We start from the raw sequence: 21,392 nt of genomic DNA on the forward strand, positions 1-21,392 counted from the left end.
AGTCAGCTGGGTTAAGCTGACCAGTCTATGGTGTGGTATTCCTTGTGCCTGAAGTAAACTGGGATAGTCTCCAGCAACCCTTGGGAGTAGCAGTACAGATAAAATGATGAATCAGTTATTATGAAGTAGCAAAGCTTGATATTATTGAACGACATTGTTGCCAAAGTCCATGATCTTCCCACCGACACATCCAGTACACCAATGACCAACAGTATCACTCTTTCAACAAAATGTGAAAACCTGGTAAAGTGGCATCCACGTCTTGAAATAATAATAAAAAATAAATGTAAAAAAACAAAGCAACATTTAAAAGATTCACATGACAGAAGAAAAACAAGGCTACTTTTAAAAGATTCACATGACAGAAGAAAAACAAGGCTTCCTAGTTGATTAATGAAGTGTGACCAGTCCTCAGTATGCTGATTGAGTGAGTTCTTATTCTCATGGGCTTCCAAGGGAATAAAAGAAAGCAATAGACGTCGAAACACTGAGCATACAACTCCCAGTGGAATTCCAAGCTAGTCCTTGTAAAAGTGCACATGTTGACTGGAGACCACTAATGGTGTATAGCTGCTGTACAGATGTGTTATGTTGGTGATTTGGAAAGTGGTGTTCTTGTCATGAGGCAAAATGAATTCAGAGTGGCAACTTCACCAGTCAAGGGCAGGTGCTTGTTGGAGGACGCCGGGTGTATGAAGAGAATGTTGGTGGGGGGGTGACAAGAGAAGGACAACGTATCATAATGGCGGTGAAGGGGAACAAAACAAAGTGAGAGCACTAAGAAAATAATGGCCATTTTATGTTGCTATTGCACATGAAGAAGAAAAAGGTGATAAAAAGCATTCCTAAAAAAAGAAATGCATGAACATTATACTCCCAGGGGAAAAGGAAGTTGTTTTCACACCACTCTTTCCTTTCCATTTTATGCCACATATACTGAATGTAACAGCATGACAAATCATCCTCTGTTAGGATCTATCTCTCTGTCTGTCTCGGGTTTCTGTCCTTCCGACTATTCTCATTTACAAATGTAAATATTTATGGTAACAAGGCCAAAATTAACATGGGTAATATTTTAATCTGATAAATGAATATGTTTATATATTATAGTTTCTCATTATTTATCATCATCAGCTACAGTATCCTACATGAATTAATTGCAAGAAATACACACCCAGGCAGACCTGGGGGGTGAAAACTCATTGTAATTATCAGGCCACCTGATTATAGAGGCATCTTTTTGAAAACCAAAATTAGATAGCTTCGTTTCCTCCTTAGGTGTTTCTTGTTCTGATGAGTTCTGCTGCTTGTTTTCTTCTGTATTTTGAGTGGGCTCCTTTTCATGTTGTGCACTTTTCTGTTCATTTGTGCATGCAGGATTTCCCTTGCTTGCTTTGGCTGCTTGAAATTCTTTTTGATAGTTTGGATTGGTGTTTCCTGGTAACTTGGTAACAAAACGTAGTACCCGAGTTTACACCAAAATTATATATATATATATATATATATATATATATATATATATATATATATATATATATATATATATATATATGTATATGTATATATATATATATATATATATATATATATATATATATATATATATATATATATATATATATATATATATATATATATATATATATATGTATATATGTATATATGTGTGTGTGTGTGTGTGTGTGTGTGTCTGTGTGTGTATTTTTACTGGCATCAGCAGACATAGTAACTTCTGAGCTTTGTCATTGGCCCGGAAAAAAAGGGTAGATTGCGTAAAGTTGGCTCCTTGAAAAGTGGATCTTTGAGCAAAAAAGTTTGAGTACCACTGATTTTGAGGAAAAAACAATTGAAGGTTAGAAGTGTGAATTCTGCCATCTGTGATGAAAATGGCAATGTTGATTGGAAAACAATGGCAGCAGGATTGAGGAGAAATGATTGGCTAATAAAACAGCTGCTGTATTTTGCGTCCAGTAACAATTTGCTTCCATTGACTACAAATGTTTGACTAAATCCGCAGTTGCAAGCGCTGATGTAATAGGTGCATGTGTGTGCACATGTGGCCATGATCGTAATGCCCATCAGGAGATCTTTCTCTTGGGGACCGTTTTATACATGCAGCTGTTCTATATGTTTTATAGCTCTGCATCTATTCAGTGCTCCTGTCTGTAGAATGCAGATAAGCACAAATATCGCGTTTCATTTCTGCAGTACAAACACCCTAGATTGGTAAATTTGACAGAACCATCTTGGTAATAATAAAATATGGTAGTAGCAATAATATAAGACCAGCAATGCTGTCTGTTGTCTCATAATTTCAGCCAAATTTTCCAATACACCAAATGGAAATAAATTAAGTGAGAAAGAGACGAACTTCAGATTTTTTTAGTTCGTAAAATAAAACCCATGTGCACATTGTTCAGAGAATTAGCTATGCACACATAGTGTGATATTTTTCTTAGCTTTTGAACTGACTTTGAATAACTACTGCTAGTCACATTCTGAAAACTCAGCAAACTCACTGTCATATTTATTTTGGAAAGAACAACATACATGAAGAATTACTTGTGATCGATAAATGAAGCAGGCCTGTTGAATTTAAAAAAATGTAATTCCATGAATACAGTGGCAACATCTTTATATTCGTAAATACGACTACATCAAACTACATCATTTGGTTTAACAAATTTCCTTCCCCATACTCAGAACACGAAAGATTTTGTTCGATGTTTTGTGGTAGGTACAGTTTACCCTTCTATGTCCCCTGTGGTTGAGAGTGGTGGATGGGCAGACTCACTGATTCGAGACTGAAAAGACCACCCCCTTGTTCTCCACCAAGTTAACACACATGGAAATGAAAGACAAACTTAACATCGGTCTCAGAGTAGAGCCAGCAGAGTACTTAAATCAATATCCAAGTACAAGATGTAAGGTTTTCTGTCATAATTTATCTTACGAGTATTGTGACAAAATCACATCAAGGAGAATTTATTAATACACTGAATAAATTTGATGAATCATATTTTTAAAAAAGCCTTGTTTAACAGTTTTACCATATAAAGAGAAACGAATATCCTCATTTTAAATCAAGAAACTATTGACCATGATACTTGAAGAATCTCCAAGGTCACATGATGATGCAGGAGATTGAGTCCTTTAGTAAGTTTTCCTGACATATTTTAACGATTGTGGCCCACAGTAATGAAACAGATACAAATGACCACACAGCAATGACACATTTACACTTATTTAAACAAAGAAAGGAAATGAGGGATCAAATTGTGCAACTCTGCCAACCTAAATTTACAGAACATGATGATAGAGTAGCCGACTATTGAGAATGGCATTAAATACAGCCTCACTTTGACAAAGTTCAAAGTCAGCAGGCTGAGCTTGGCAAACCCTGGCTTCTTAAATCAGAGCAACTAAGCCAGCTCTAAAAAGAAAACACAAGCATGGCAGCACTTTAGAAAAAGCCATACACAATTCTTCCCTAGCCAGGGCAAGAAATGTAGATAATTCATCCACAAACATCTACAGCTGTACTTTCAAGTCTACTGTTCCTTTCATGTTTTGGATGGATATGCAAAAAATATAAGCATATGCAAATAGTTTGCTTCAGCAGAATTCATGAATGGGAATCCGAATCCATCCCCACCGATGGAGAAAAAAGGTAGGTGATCTTGTTCAGATGGTATGTACATGTATGTCAGTTATATTTTATTTACTAATTCTTGAAAAGAAGCCATTGGGTACAGTTAATTTGTGATGATTTAAACATATTTTTAAAGGTTATAAGCGGTGGTTGTTATCATGTGCTTGAAAACCAGATGCGAAACAGTTGCTCATCAGGACAACCAACCATACAAACACACTCATTCCAACTGACAAGTTGGAGAGTTCATTCACCCTACCATGCAAGTTTTTTTGCTTTTTGAGGGAAACCAGAGTACCCAGGGAAAACATGCAAACCTTTTTCTTAAAATATCCAACAAATTTCAAACATCCTTTTAAGAAAGAATTCTCTATGTCCCTCTCAATTCCATCTATTGTAAACAGCTGGTATGCTGTCCTTTCTAGAGCACAGCAGGGGAAATAGTGTCTTTTTGGAAAAGAAAACCTAATCTCTGACTTTGACAATGAAGAGGCCTGATTACTTTTGTTGCTCTTTGGTTCCATTGGGGCATGGGACTGTGAGTCTTGTCCCTGTAGATGAAAGGGGACATCACAAAGCTCAAGGCCTGTCATCTTACATCTGTCCTTTCCCATCCCCTTTTCTTGTCATCAACGACTGAATCATGGACAATGACTCTCCCAGGGACCCTTTACTCTAGGAGGGTGATTACGCAGATACGGCTCTTGGAAGCGCAACAAATGTAGCTATTACTATCATGGTTAAGAATATGTTTAACTAAATGAAAAAAAGAGGACAGTGTACCCTCATGATTCGAGCACCTTCTCTTATGAGTTTTTTACAATATCTGTCAATATCACGGGTGACAATAAATCTTATTATGCAATATACAAGCTAGTTCCAGAAAAGCCTCTCTGTCACTTAGCATGTCCGAGAGCCTCAGTATACTGCCAGGTAACATCTCACTATTTAGCTTTATCTCCCCAAGTGTCTCGGCATTGCCCCAGGTAAGCATCTCTCATCAATGAAACGCCTCATCTGTCCACATGTCACTTATACCCATTGTCTCCGGTGTCAAAGTGCAACCGAATTGTTAGAATGTATGCTTACATGTGAATATGAACCATGTGCTCCAGTTTATGTACACGATAAAAGTTGTTTTGTATTTATGGCTAACCGTGCTTTTTCCTCCTTTCAGTCTTGTTACGTCACTGGAAGACTTCAGCCCTCACATTAGGTGCTCATATATCCACTAACTGACCTTGTTTTTATCCTTTTGATTTCTTATCAGATGATTTCGCCTTAAAAATGAAGATGCCTTGCATTATCATTGTAGGTGTAAAATGGGATGATGGTAAATTCAATTATTTATCATTGAGATGCATCAAAGATACGCCTACATGTTACAAGCTTGGTCGTGGGATGTATAATCGTACCATGAGTTTCCATTGTACACTCCGTGTAATAAATTATTATTACCCTTAATATCTACACTAGATATTTACATTAATCAATGGCCTGTGAGTTGCCAATGACTGAGCATGTTATCTTCAAGCCATATATAATTATAGAATGTTTCAACAAAGTCAGTCCAGTTAAGGCCCACCATACCACTACATACAAAAGACTCAGTGCGAACAAAAATAAATCTTAATCAACATTTTTAGCTCTCTTGTACATTCTGAGGGTGGGAATGCCTTGTCTAAAGAGGTAATGTGAGGGAATAAGAAGAGAAGTTGTCAGCCAGAGGGGACAATGGGTAAAAGCAAAGCAACTGTCACTGTGAAGAAAAACCTGGTGATCATGTTTAGAGGTGACAGAAGCTGAAGAGGTGTTAGTATACCAGTGGGCATGATTGGCGAGTGTATTCGTTGTTGTTGTTATTTTTCTAATCTCTCATCTTATCCCTCAAATTTAAACTAATGTCCAGGCCAGTTAATGAAAAAAAAAGGTTGATTAATATGAAAACCAATCCGTTTTTTTTACTATTTTATACTTTGTCAGCAGCAAAACATCCCGATAAATGTCCTTTATAAGCAATCATTTGATCTGAAATTTTTGTCATCTGAAACAGAATCAGATTGGACAAACTTTAATAATTGAATTAAAGAACTCAATTTGAATGAAAAATACTCTTACCATCATCCTTTCGCGTTACAATAGGGCTGCTTTCGCACCATTCGTTTCTAGGCCCTTATTATACAATTGTCAATTTTAAAGTTTAATATTAACAATGCTTTCATTCATTCACCGCTTATCCTCACAAGGGGCGCACGGGGTGCTGGAACCTATCCCAGCTGACTTCACGCCAGAGGTGGGGGATACCGTGAATTGGTGGCCAGCCAATCGCAGGGCACAAGGAGATAGACAACGATTCATGCTCACACTCATACCTAGGGGCAATTTAGAGTGTCCAACAAGCCTACCATGCATGTTTTTGGAATGTGGGAAGATACTGGAGTACCTGGAGAAAATCCTGCCAGGCCCAGGGAGAACATGCAAACTCCACACAGAAGGATCGACCTTGATTCGAACCCAGAACTGTGAGGCTGACATGCTAACCATTTATCCGCCGGGCTGCCCTAATTTTAATCATTGTGTAGAAAATTTTCATCTGAATGGTAATAATTCGAAAAGCAACATATGCATTTGAAAAAATATCCATTGAGCTCGGGCCAAAAGCGAGCAGTTTCCCCAAAGAGGCCCTGATTAACCCCTCCAAATCAATTTCGTTCAGCTCCTCCAGGTGGATGCCAAGGTATTTCCATGGGAGCCAGGAGACATAGTCCCCAAGCAACAGTCTCTGAGGCATCATAACTCGATCCCCTGAGCAACGTCATCCAGATCCTCTCAATCCACAGGAACAATGGCTCTTCTCTGAGTCCTTCCAAGATGATGATCAAGCTAATTGATAGACACCCAGTGGAGGAAACGCATTTAAAATGTTTATTTTCTTGGATTTCTGTCACGACCCATGGTTTGTGATCATTACTGAGGGCAGGAATGTAGATCAAGAAAATGGAGAATATAATCTCTTGTATTTAGCTTCTTTTACCAACTCCAGACCGGTGATTCTATATTACTAGAAATGTCACTTGAGGCAGTACCTCACCTGTCTACTTTAATGAAATCTGTCCCTGGTGGTGTGGTGCCATCAGGTCTTGGTGCAGGTCCCTTTGACATCTCTGTATTTTACCATTTTTGACAGTGTGAACAGCTAGGATTTCCAGGACTGTCACAACCATGTTTATTGTTCTCTTCACACAGTGAGTTTGGAATCCTGACTTTGTTCAAATTTCAGGCATTACTCGGCTAGGTAAAGGTAAAGATCATCAGTATTTATCTCAGTACATCCATAAGTTTATTAATATGTTGTTTAAAAAGCTTGGCTGTGCGAACTACCACCATCTGCGGAACACATCGAAGAATAATCAAATTGTATTATGCTTTAATCACCCTCTATTGTCACCATTTCTTTTCTTTGGATTAGAGAATAAATTCAGCACTTAAGGATGGAGAGCAGCATGACTGCAGCACATTTACTACCACAATTCATCCACAATAATCAGAGACTATGTGAAACAGAGGTCCAGTTAAGATGGGCACTGTCTCGGCACTCTACAGAGGAGGGTAATTTTTTCCTGTCTCACCTCAGCGCTTTACCCATTCTAGTCTTATTAGCTCTAATATTGTATGTCAGACTCTCCATCTGTTCAAAAAGGACAAGTGATTGAAAGGGGTGCAGGGGGCGGCGGTTGAGTACTTTTTTTCTATTCACAGCTCTTTCACATCATTAATATTTCTTTCCTTGCAAACTTTTTGGGAATTTTATTCAGAGGCTTTTATAGCTGTGATAATGATGGTCATTTTGTTAAAAGGTTTTTCTCACTGCAATCCTCTTTCGGGTGGCACAGTGAAAACTGATTAGCTTGGTGGCTCAAAGTTTGGACTTTTTATCCTTACTCTGTACTTTTTCCATGGAATTTACATGTTTTGCCCATCCCTTCATGTGTCATATTTAGTAATTAGATGAAGACTTTTTAGTTTGCTTCTTTTGTATGTTGTATGAACCTGAAAAAAAGTCTGAACCTGTCCAAAGTGAATGTAAGGAGGTGAGGTGAGACTTAGAATGTGGAGGAGCTCAGTCTTTGTGATGTAGAAAAGCTACAGAACTATTAAAAAAAAGGGGGCCAAACAACAACATTTCTGAACCATTTTCATTTAATTCTTAAGGGCTCCCATTTTCAACCAGTGCCATATTTAGGTTCAACAGAGTAAATAAATACAATGCATATTTCTATGTAAATAATTATTTAATTTAAAATAATCAGGTTATCATAAATAACATGTTTTAAGACTGGAAAAGGCAAGGCAATATTTGGACAGTAGGAGAGTTTTTATGCAAGGAGTTAATTGAAAGGAAAGAAAACAACTGTTTAGAGAAATTGCTAAGAAAGTGTAGTAGTTGAAGAGCTAAGATTGTGGCTTCCATACAAAAGGCCAAGACTCCTAGAGTTATGAAATAATGGTTGACATTGACATTGCGATGCTGGACCTAATCCAGAGGGTTGTCCATTTTTATCCCCAAGAGAAATAGGATGTCAATACGGGGCTTTAAAAAGTCCTTAAATCATATTGGGGTAAACATTTGTACTCTCAAATAAATCTGTATATATGACAGCGTGCCTAAGTTGCAGCATTTTTATTGTCTGCTCAGAATTTAAGAGGTAAATTAGATTTTGTTTTTCCTTGATTAACAAATATTGTTAATATAAAAAGTATAAAATATACATATGGTACTGTTTTTGTAAACAGCTAGATACTTTCACATACCCTGTAACCACATTCTAAGTATTCAATCAGATTGCTTACATGCAGTAGCTTACACTTTTCACAGCCTCAGGGGAGCATATTTGAATGCTGTCTCTGGATTGCATTACCTTGCTGCGAAACATTAATCCATGTGATATTCCTGAGGGGTTCTCTCTCTCTTTTGCCCAAACAACATCATCTTAGAATTCATGTGAAATTATTGAGATTTTTGAGCTAGTATATATTCTGAATTGCTATTGCTAAGCAGGTTAAGAACAGCAGTACAGAAAATCTGAAGGGACCAATGTAATTTACATGTTATCCACTAATGATTAATTAAAATCTTAGCAATTGTTGTAACAGAAACAGTGGTAAGTGGTTAGCACGTCTGCCTCACAATTCTGGGATCATGGTTTAATTCCTTTGTGGCTTCTTGCCTTCCTGTGTGGAGTTTACCTGTTCTCCCCATAGCTGCGTATGTATTTTCTGCATACTCCGGTTTCCTCAAATCTCATCCGAGAAACATGCATGGTAGGCTGGTTGAACACTCTAAATTTTCTCTAGGTTTGTGTGTGAGCGCTAATGGTTGTTTGTCCCCTTGTGCCCTTCGATTGGCTGGCTACTGATTCAGGGTGTTGTCCCCCGTCTACCGCCCATAGTTGGCTGGGATCGGCTCCAGCACCCCGGCGACCATTGTGAGAATAAGCGGAAAATACAGAAAATTAATGAATTAGCTGTGTCATATTGTGCAAATTATTATAAACTAACAAACATGCCATGTAGTGAGTTGGGCCACTAACAAACACTATGAGTAATTTCAGGTCTCTATCCAAGGCTATTTATTGCCTATGGAATTATTCAGGGTATAGGGGCTGATTAGATGATCCTGGCTGGCTGGACAATGATCAGATAAAAATATACATCTGAAAGATTTAAATGTGATAAATGTGACATAATTGATGTCTGTCTGTGCCCTACATTCTCTTAACTTTTATGCATTAATGTATTGGTGTATATATACTCCTATTTTTCAACTAAATGATTATGACATGATGTGGTGTGTTCCTGTTTTTTAAATTCTTTTATTTTCATTTATTTTTATTGTTTTGGCACCCAAAGTCAACACAAAGCTGATATTCCACCATAAAGGAGCTGCTTGAATGTTTGAAAGTTGGCAACAGTATAAAATGTTACACTACCACCACCTGCAGGACTTATGTTACACTACCACCACCTGCAGGACTTAAGTACATCTCCGAAGATTTCAAAATAAAGCATGATCTGTTCTGGTTACTATTTGATAGTAAGTTTTATATAATTATTTTATGTATTATTTATGTATTTATTTATATTCATGCTTCATTTCAAATGGATAATAAAAGTGTTTTTTTCTGGTCATGAAGGAAAAAAGAAGCAAACTAACATACCTTGAATATATATTTATATATATATATATTTATATATATATATATATATATATTTATATATATATATATATATATATATATATATATATATATATATATATATTTATATATATATATATATATATATATATATATATATATTTATATATATATATATATATATATATATATATATATATATATTTATATATATATATATATATATATATATATATATATATATATATATTTATATATATATATATATTATATATATATATATATATATATATATATATATATATATATATATATATATATATATATATATATATATATATATATATATATATATATATATATATATATATATATACTTTTCAAATACACAAATGGAAAAAAATAGCAAAGGAGTGACGGTCATTAGTACAGTATTCTGTATTTTGTTTAATTTTTTTTCAGGGAGTAGGCCAATTTATAATAAGGCTAAAGACTGTCATCTAAGTGGAAATAAGATTTTGCAGACATCACATCAAATAATGATATATAAAATTAGACACATTAAAAAAATATAAATAAAATACAAAATGCAATAATAAAAAATAAATAAACTACTTTGCTCAGTGGCTTATAGAGACATGAGATAAATGTACAACAACACCCCCAGTTCAATTAGGAACAATGCAAAATCACGTTTGTGGAAAAATTAATCTGTTTCCCCTCTGTTAGAATATGTTGTAATTACCAAACCACAATTGTTTGAGAGTGAGGGCGTTTGGGGAATACGATTTAGTTAGTGAAATTCTCTCTTGTAGCAGTACTTGGCACTATTAAAATGATTTTTCCTACTTTCGATAGGGATCAAATGCTAATCAAAATGTGATGTATGAAAAATGACACCAACAGGCGTTAGATAAGAAGCTAATGAAAGACAGTGGGCAAGTGGGACAGTAGGAGATTCTGCCTAATAAGTTTATTGTTCATTAGAGCATGTAGACTGCTTCCATCTTGACTTTTTACTCTGACTGACAAGCTTGACAGCCTTTCCTGGCTTTTAGACTTTTGTCTGCCTCTGGAACATTTAAATTCATCACAGTGTCACCAAGTATATTAATTTGAAAAATGGGTTGATGTGTTATTATTGGGTGATGACGCAACCCACTGTGTGACTCAGTGTTTAAAAATAGAAGGCATTGTCTGTAGCCCCAGCAATTTGATGACATTTTCTTATGACTGAGTGGCTCACTGCCTGTTGTGTAGCGCTCACAAGGAGTGGAGTCATTGTAACCGACTTTCATTCGCACTGTCCCTTCCTGTAGCTTGTCACCCAGTAGACTGCTGAAAAAAATGACCAAAGAAGCACAAAAATCAATGAAATCAGATGGGGAAACATGAAGCTACGTTGTCCTGTTACTAATATTAAATAGATGAGGGGGAAAATAAACAAAAGGAAAGGAGATTACTGTGGAAATACATGGGACACTGAGCTGTGGGTGTTAGTCATAAATGTGATTTCCACTATCACTGACTGCTATGCAGTTTTTTTAATAAAAAAATATCAATGTAGTATTTTTTCTGTAAAATCATTGTTTAAAATGTTATGAGAGCCAGGTAACATTTTGCAGTATCTCTTTCAAAACGCAACAGTTCTTGGCTTCTATGAAGTAAGGTAACAAAAGATTTATATGGTAAATAGGTTTGATGATTGGGCTACTGTAGATTAACTTGTGAAGTTAAAGTCTGTCATTATAAAGAATATCTTCCTCGGCCATTGCTCCAGTGCCCTTCATCTATTGTGAGAGAAATTACTTCCTTGACTGTGCATAGTACAATAATTGTTGGCTTTAGGCTTTCATTTCCCACACGCGTGTCAAAAGTTTCATTTTCAAAAGATTTCATTAGTATGATTGTAATGTGGTGACCTCATTCATTCGTTACGTTAGAGAATATTAGCCTGTCGGTTAGCTCAACTGCACTATATTCTTTTTATATTTATCACATTTGTACTGTCAAATACCATTTTAAAGGGTTATTATGATACTGTATTGCACAAGAAATATCATATGTTTAAAGTTTTCTTTTCTGTTTTATAATCACCTATATTTTGTATGAGTTTAGTTGGAATGGCAGAAGTAATTTAACACCCCATTAATCGATATTAAATTGGAAACAAAATAGTAATCGCAAAACGTGACGTTGTTTCAAGTATTTATTTAAGCAATTCTAAATTACCCCTGTGACATTAGATCCAAGCATGTTAAATACGTACACCGGTTCATTAGAGTGCTTTTTTTCTTACTTAATTTAGAGATAGAAAGTGGGAGCAGAACCAATAGGAATAAAAGGTTAGAAATTGTGCCCAGTGTGTGTGTGTGTGTGTGTGTGTGTGTGTGTGTGTGTGTGTGTGTGTGTGTGTGTGTGTGTGTGTGTGTGCGTGCGTGCGTGTGTGTGTAAGTGTGTGTGTGTGTGTGTGTGCGTGCGTGCGTGTGTGTGTAAGTGTGTGTGTGTGTGTGCGTGTGTGTGTGTGTGTAAGTGTGTGTGTGTGTGTGTGTGTGTAAGTGCGTGTGTGTGTAAGTGTGTGTGTGTGTGTGAGTGTGTAAGTGTGTGTGTGTGTGTGTGTGCGCGTGTGTGTGTGTGTGTGTGTGAGTGTGCGTGCGTGCGTGCGTGCGTGTGTGAGTGTGTGTGTGTGTGTGTGTGTGTGTGTGTGTGTCTATGTAAATGTCTACCTTCATAGAGACAGCAGCCAATTGGAGTAGTACAAGGAAGTTAAAAAGATAAAATATTCACTGCGTGGGAAGCGCCTATTGTTAGCAATTTAAACTCTTCATTCGTTTTACTGCAAACCCTTGTGTCAAGACCATTTGTAATCTGCAAGAACTTGAAAGATCAGCAATCAAACAAAGTGGAAGTAGGAACTCATGCAGGTTGGACCGATCTTCTTTACTGGTAGGCTACCAGAATACTTGAGTATTAAATATTATAACTAAAAGGAGCAATATATAAAAAAATAATCAGGTGCCATTGATTATGAAATTATTCATCAAAACTGAAAACTGAAATTACTACAACATTTGCAGTCTGTCATCCAGATAACTTGGTGTTTTGAATGAGAAGTCACACTTTTATCTATATCTATTATCCAATATATATATATATATTTATATATATATATATATATATATTTATATATATATATATATATATATATATATATATATTTATATATATATATATATATATATATATATATATATATATATATATATATATATTTATATATATATATATATATATATATATATATATATATTTATATATATATATATATATATATATATTTATATATATATATATATATATATATATATATATATATATATATATAAACATTGACAATGTTAGAAATAATGATTTTAATTTGAAACAATATTTTTTTCAACCTGTTGGTAAAAAATATTTCCATTTTCACCAACAACAGCATAACAGATCTTTGGCATTTTCACTGTAATTTGTTTTGATAATCTGGAGAAATTTCACCCCCACTTTCAGAATCTCCACGGGGACATTTGCTTAACATACGGTCAAGATGCTCCCACAATAGCTCAATAGTGTTGAGATCTCGTGGTTGTTATTTCAAATGAAACCATTTTTTTTATTTCGTTTTGAAAGACCTTTGATAAGTGAGAATTTTCATTGAAAATGCAACACAGTTTGTGTTATCTAGTTTTGCTTGCAATTATGAAAGTTGAAGCACCACAATTTTATACATACACAGTAACCAAGTACACCGGAATGCATCAGGGAGATTCTTGGTAAAGCTGTTACTAGAATAATAAGGAATTTTTCGTGTTGTTATTATTGCCTTTGCTAACTATTGTCTGCACGCATAGGAGATATCACTATTCCATGTATTCTATTGGATTAATCTAAATGTTGCAAAGTGCATCAAATTACATGTTGGGAATTATGGAAATCATTTTGAAAAAATGTTTATCAACATTACAATTTAATGAAATTGTTTTCTTTTTAGAAGTACTATATATTTCTTTTCATCATGTACTCTGAGTTTATTTATTATATACTTAATCTCCTAATCTTTCAAATGCATTTAGCTGCCTAGGGAAAATATTTGTTGCAGCAATATGAGCGTTACTACCAACACCACTCTGGACAGTCAGCTAATCAATAGCCACTGGTCATCTTCCGAATGTTGTCAAACTGATGGTAAGGGATATATATTATTTACACCAGTATAAACATATGACCTTTGATAAATGTATGTGATGATTTTATGGAGTAATCACCAATGATGAATGAAAACTTAATATACTGTCTAATGAGAAATATATGTCCCTAGTTCCGAGAGTGATGTCTGAGTATACCAGTAGCCACCTATGGCCTCATGATTCTCAGCCACAGTTCTGGAGTAAATATCAAGTATGGGAGTGGCTGCAACAGGTCATGGATATAAACCAGATTGATGCCTTTAACATCCCCTTTCAAAATTTTGATATGGATGGTCACCAGCTTTGCAACATGACCTATCAGGACTTTGTCCAAGTTGCTGGAAACATGGGGCCTATTCTTTTCCACAGCATTACACAGCTCAAGTGGGCTGGTGAGTATGAAAGTCTTCAAGTAAAGTTAAAGTAAAGAAAAGTTCACAGAAAAGGGATTCACTGAATAGTGCTACATTTGTAAATGAAGTTACCTTAAAAAGATGGTAAATTCAGACAAGTGTGGTGTAATGATTTTATGTTAAAAAAAATTGTGTACAGTTCAATCATTATTATGTGAATAAATATACATTTTATTTTTATGAATTATTATATGCAGGGTAAATAGTAATTAGCTTTAATATCAAAGAAGTCTTTGCACATTTTTTAACCTCTCTTTCATGTGCAGGATACCACATGGAATTCAGTCAACTAGAAATAAAACCGGAATGTAAGGAGTTATTTTTTTTCTGGTGAACAAATTTGAATTAATAAATTTAAAAATGTTATGTAATGTCATATTATTTTCTGAATGTATTTTCACAGTAGACATTACCTATCCTTTTTCAGAAGACAGCTATCTACAAACAGGTGTGGTTAGTGTAATTAAATACAGTGGTACCTCCATTATCATTTTACATACGGCGCAATGTGGTAAAGGTTGCGTTGGTTGTTGGTGCCTATTCCAGCCAACTTCAGGAAACAGGCAGAATACACCCTAGACTGGTCGCCAATCAGCCATAGGGCACACAGAGAGACAAATGACCATTCACACTCACATTCATTAAAATTCCCTAATCCGTTTCAAGGTCCAAAATATTTTCCCTACTACATTCTTTAAAAATGAGGCTCTTTAACAAAACACATGGCTGAGTGTTAAGACCTACCGTATGCATGCATGTACATCTTAGTGTATGTATTTCAGCAACACCTTTCTTTATTTATATATGTATTCATGAATTTATTTATTAACTTACTTATTACCTATCTATTTATGTCTAAAATGCCTTTCCTATTTCTGCATCCTCACCCTCTTGCTACTGTGACAATGAAATTCCCCGAATACGGGATGAATAAAGTTATAAAGTTATCCAAAGTATACCAATTTTGTATGAAATATCTAAGAACCAAACAAAAAAAGAGAAAAAAGATAAGAGCATTAAGCCTTTTGAATGAACAGCAAACACATGCAAAAGCATTTTCTATTGTTGTTTAAGGGCAAGTGCATCGATGAGAAGAGGAGGCTAATGTTTGGCAACTGAAAAACATACAACGAACACGTGCACGAAAACACACAACTTCACAACGTATTTATTCAAAAGACCCTAACTTTCTAGAGAGCCATTATGAAAAATAAAGAATAACGTTCTTTTAAGCAAACTCGAAAAACCAAACACTCTGTTAGAAATATGTGATGATCGAACAAGGGTCAACCGTACATGAAAAGCAAAGGGAGGTCAGCGGGGTGTTAGGATATAGCCAATGGGAGGCCAGCAAGGTTTTGGGAGACAGCCAAGGGGAGATAAACTTTATCATGCCAAATTCAAATTAACATACAGGAAGTGTATTTATGTTTCTGAGATGTTTTTTTTGGTTTGGTTTGTTTTAGCTTCTGTGTTTGATCACTTTGAGATGGTTCATACCCTGAATATTTCGTCAATAGAGCCGTTTGAAAGTAGAGTTACCACTGTATTTGATTTACCAAGATTCAAAATCCATTTAGTTGCAGCAGCTACAAAACAATATTGAGATCTGTTACTTTTTATTATGCTGACAGAAATCTGTGACTCATCAAATCTCTCCCATATACTGCCTGTCCCACCGAGTCCTTCCAGCCCTGGTAAGGATTTTTAAATATAAAACATACTGTAAATAGAGCAAGAACACAATATTGATTTAGAAGTTTTAGAAACATGTTCACATATTTTGTACTTCAAAAATGCATCAAAGTAAAAATGTCTTTTATATCTATTTCTCAGGAATCAAAATGTCATGCAGTCGTCAGAATCAAGTCAAAAAACACAGTAAATCAACATTATCTATCATATACAGACAAAACTGTTGGGACAATTATTAAAAATGAAATATATTTCTGTTTGAAGCTGTAAGATAACATGTTGTATATAAAACTAAAGGCCTGGTATGTGGTCTACCAGAATATAGCTTGCCTATTGTAATTTTCAAATATACAGCATGTAGATATTGTCAACAACGTCAACAGTAAAACAGCAATTAAATGTATTTGTAATCCACATTATTGTATGTAGCCTACCAGAACATAACTTGCCTATTGTAATTTTCAAATATACAGTATGTAGATATTATCAACAATGTCAACAGTAAAACAGAGGTTAAATGTATTTGTTTTCCAAGTATCAAAAATCAGATGGTGGCCCCGGTGGATGAGTGCCTGTGCATCAGCCCCACATTTCTGAGGTCAAGGGTTTGATCCCATGTCCGGACCTTCCTGTGGGGAGTTTGCATTTTCTTACCGTGATTGGATGTGTATACTCCAGGTACTCCGGTTTCCTCCCACATCCCAAAAATATGCAGGTTAGGCTGGTTGAGCACGCTAAATTGGTCAACAATTCAGGGTGTCCCCCACCTACTCCCGTAGTTGGCATGGATATGCTCAAGCACCCTCCCGACCCTTGTGAGGATAAGCGGTTTGGAAAATGAATGAATGAACATCAGTTTGCCAAAATTTTCTCTTCTCACACTTTTGGATTTGAAAACTACATATATAACCTATTTATCCATTGCGTGATGATGGATTCACATATGTCAAAGTGGTGGCCCGGGGGCCAAATCTGGCCCGCCGCATCATTTTGTGTGGCCCGGGAAAGTAAATCATGAGTGCCGACTTTCTGTTTTAGGATCAAATGAAAATGAAGAGTATAGATGTATATTAAATTTCCGGATTTTCCCCCTTTAAAATCAATAATTGTCATTTTTTAATCAATTTTTTTCAGTTTTTAGTTCAAAAATCATTTTGTGAAATCTAAAAATATATGTTAAAAAAAGCTAAAATAAACATTGTTTTAGAACTATAAAAAACTGAATATTCAGGGCTTTTAATCCAGTTCTTTTAATCCATTTATAAAACAAATCTAAATATTATATCTAAAATGGTCCGGCCCACGTGAAATCAAGTTGACGTTAAAGCGGCCCGCGAACCAACCCGACTCTGACACCCTTGAATTAAATGAAGGATTTATACTTCATTTACTCATCTTGTGTGACAGTTTCTTCATTGATGAGATCCTACACCAATTATAAGTATAGAAAGTGTAGAACCTTGATTTAGGTAAAAATCAGTGGTTGACAAGCAGATTGGTGCATCTTAGACTGAGATACTCACTCTGTACTTAAGAACTGAGCTGAAAGGGCAAGCTTTCATTATTTCTGTCTAGCTCAGTTCCCACCCTCACCTATATTACGAGCTTTGAGTTGTGTCACCCCCCACACAAACACGCATACAATTCAAAAGTAAAAATAGCAAGAAAATAACCTTCCTCTGCAAGCTGTCTAGGATCTCTCAGAGTTGAGTGAAAAGTGCAGTAATTGCAGTGGAGCAAGGGGTGAGCGTGGGTGTGTGTGTTGGGCGGGGGGGTATGTAGGCTCATAGTTGTTGCTCCTCCACGTTGACAGGTGCCAAAAGAGCTGGCTTGGCATTTGGTTAGGTTGTATCCCATTGGAAATTTTGTTTATGATTTTTTCTAGTTCTTAAAAAAATAATTAAATTTTTCTGCTGCCTAATTGTGAAGACAAACATCAACAAAAGTCATTATTTCCAGGAATTAAACAAAATTGCTGTTAGCAGACATTTTTAAATACCAGAACTGTTTTAGCCAATCAAATCTGTACATATTTAAGATACCGTAATTCCAGATTTTTTTGTCCCAAAATTACCTGCGTGTTATTTTCGAGTGCGCGTTATATTCGAGTAATTACGGTACATTCTTTCTACTTGGATGCACATGATAAAAGTGTTGTCTGTGGTTTTGCCTTTTGATGATGCTTTCACATTATAAGTGAATGTTTTTAGTGTAATTCTATTTAGTTATCTTTCACAATAACTAAAGGCTCAAATGCAAGTGGTTAGCGTGTCGGCCTCTCAGTTCTGGGGTCGAGTGTTTGATCCCACGTGGGCCTTTAATTAATAGTGTCTTCCGAAAGGTGCCCATAGTTAGCTGGGATAGGCTCAAGCACCCTCCACGACCCATATGAGGATAAACGATACGGAAAATGAATAATTTAATGTTTTAATTATTTCAGTTTCTGTTATTATGAAGAGAGTCAAATCCCGCTCGTAGCTCAAGTTTGTACTCGCAAGTTATTAATTTTTTACTCCTACACACATGCTGGAATGAGGTACAACAGTCATTCATTCACCTTCTTTGATTCTCTTATAATAATTACATCTGACCCCAAAATAATCTACCACCGAAATGAACGATACATACCATAGACAGATGTCAAAATATTCAACCTGCTAAGAAAATTCCATGTACTCAATTTCGGTTGTATATTCATTTATTTAAATCAATCATTGTCCCGGCACTTTTGTCAATTTGATTTAGTTAATTAATAGAACTCTAATTCCTTACTCTTTTCATTCCTTTTTTTCCTAAAACAGACCCAAGGGGGGTACATTTGTGGGAATTTGTCAGAGATATTCTTCTGCACCCTGAAAGAAATCCAGGCTTGATCAAGTGGGAGGATCGTAAGGAAGGGGTGTTTCGATTCCTTAAATCAGAGGAAGTGGCACAGTTATGGGGCAAGAAGAAAAACAACAGTAGCATGACCTATGAGAAGCTGAGTCGAGCAATGAGGTAAAACATCACTACTAGTAGGTAAAGTATATATATATATATATATATATATATATATATATATATATATATATATATGTATATATAATATATATATATATATATGTATATATATATATGTGTATGTATATATATATATATATGTATATATAATATATATATATGTATATATATATATGTGTATATATATATATATATATATATATATATATATATATATATATATATATATATATATATATATATATATATGGGTGCAGGCAGTGGCGGTGTAAGCGTAAATGGTTGTCTACCTCCATGTGTGCCCTACGACTGACTGACGACCGGTTTTGGGGGTAATTGCTCAAGTTCAGCTGGGATAGGCTCCAGCATCCCGTGATCCTGATAAATGGTCTTGAAAATGAATGAATGAAAAATGTTACAGTTACCTTATTCTCAAAGTTACGTACTTATTTATTGTGTACATCTCTATGGTCACAGGTACTACTACAAAAGGGAAATCCTTGAACGAGTAGATGGACGCAGGCTGGTGTATAAATTTGGCAGGAACGCAAGAGGATGGAAGGAGTCAGAAAAATAATATTATTATTATTTTATGGACTTGAATAATGAAGATCTATGACTTTTGACCAATTGGATGAGTCTTGAGGAGATCTCTAAAAAAACATGACTTTATTATTTTGCTGCCACTACTAGAGTGAAATATGTTTACATGAAACAGTAAATTTAAAAAAAAAGGATATACTATTTACCAGACTGTTGCATGATTGTAGATCTGATAGTCCTTAAAGAAGGTGATACTGTTAAGATACTGAAATACTGTTCTGTCAAATGCCTGATACTGTATATCATCCCATTTATGGAGAGAATGAGGATCATTGACTAAAACAGAATCATTAAACAAAGCAAAGTAAACACCATAGTGATATATAACCATGCTGTAATTTAATTTAAAAAAAATAGTTTTTGGCATGATGTATTTTTGTACATTTATGTAACTGTGTTTCAATGTTTTATACAACTAAATATTTATTTGTATCTTTCTAATGTAATGCATTACAATGTGACATCTTGGTGTCGGTAGTGGGTCTATTCACAGCCATAACATTGTATTAGAATGACTTAATCTTATAGGTTTCATCTAGATAACTGTGGTATCATTGTGATAGCACAAATTCTATTATGGTGTTTGGCACACAATGGTGGCCAACAAGATAACAGTCAAATAATCAGGTGGTGCTATGGTTCTAACATACAAATGTGTTAACTTATCTTAACTCTGATTCATCAGGCTTACTTTACACGTCATTTGTATATTAGGCTTGATCTGTACTTCATTTTGTTACCTGACAGCTTCACATCTAACCACTAGCATTAATGCACCTCTGACTTTTGCTATCTTGTTTTGCCTTTAGTGGCACCCTACTACACTACCAAACATCAAATCATCGATTTTCTGCATGTGTTATGCTTATTATTCTAGTGGGTGTATGCACATACACTTTTCATTCCCTGTGAAGTTTGCCTTATCCTGACATTACCCATCCATTTTCTTTCACATATCCGGGTTCCCTCTCCCACTTAAACCACTGAGAGTTCAGGAGACTGACAGCTCAGTGCATACCAAATAGTCACCTGCTCTTTAAAACCTATTCCCTTCCTCGTGGCAAGCTACATCTTTAAAATTACTTAAAGAGAACTCCTGACTAACATAACAGGTTGGTGATAAATTCCTTAGTTTAATATTAGTAACTCATCTATAATACACAATCCTTGAAAATAATTCAAAGTTCAATATAATACTAAACACTATATTTCAATGTAAGTTTTCTTTGCTGTTTACATCACAATGTTTTTTGGGTAGTGATGTAATATTGCTGCCGGATGTAGTGGCTATTCGTAGCGAAGAACTCAACTGTTCGGCTTTTCCCGTTCACAATGAAGCTTACAATGGTCCGCCATCAGCACTGACGAGAATGAGAAGTAGTGGGTGGATGCTCCGAAGCATATTTTCTTCCGAAATTGCTCATAATTGTTTTCATTTTGAGCCAAAAAGCCTGAAGTGGAAGCCATTGAGACTCGTGAACTGGCACTAACTCACTGGGATGCTTTATTTTAGATAGCAGGTAATGTTCATTTAGGAACAGAGTTGTGCACACACAGAGCGCTTTTATTAAAAATAATAATAATAATAATTTGATAGAGTTCATTC

General features: G+C 35.2%; 1 protein-coding gene across 1 annotated transcript; it reads left to right on the forward strand.

Moving 5' to 3' along the window:
• The first annotated feature begins 12,601 nt into the window (after nucleotides 1-12,601).
• Nucleotides 12,602-20,227, forward strand: ehf (ets homologous factor). Its single transcript, XM_077597223.1, has 9 exons — nucleotides 12,602-12,795; nucleotides 13,962-14,073; nucleotides 14,207-14,467; nucleotides 14,755-14,796; nucleotides 14,892-14,936; nucleotides 16,123-16,185; nucleotides 16,325-16,369; nucleotides 18,985-19,180; nucleotides 19,661-20,227. The coding sequence occupies exons 2-9, from the start codon at nucleotides 13,992-13,994 to the stop codon at nucleotides 19,758-19,760; spliced, it is 834 nt and encodes a 277-aa protein (XP_077453349.1). The 5' UTR covers nucleotides 12,602-12,795; nucleotides 13,962-13,991; the 3' UTR covers nucleotides 19,761-20,227.
• The last annotated feature ends 1,165 nt before the right edge of the window (nucleotides 20,228-21,392 follow it).

The sequence above is a fragment of the Stigmatopora argus genome, chromosome 3 (assembly GCF_051989625.1).
Source record: "Stigmatopora argus isolate UIUO_Sarg chromosome 3, RoL_Sarg_1.0, whole genome shotgun sequence".
NCBI classification, from domain to species: Eukaryota; Metazoa; Chordata; class Actinopteri; order Syngnathiformes; family Syngnathidae; genus Stigmatopora; species Stigmatopora argus.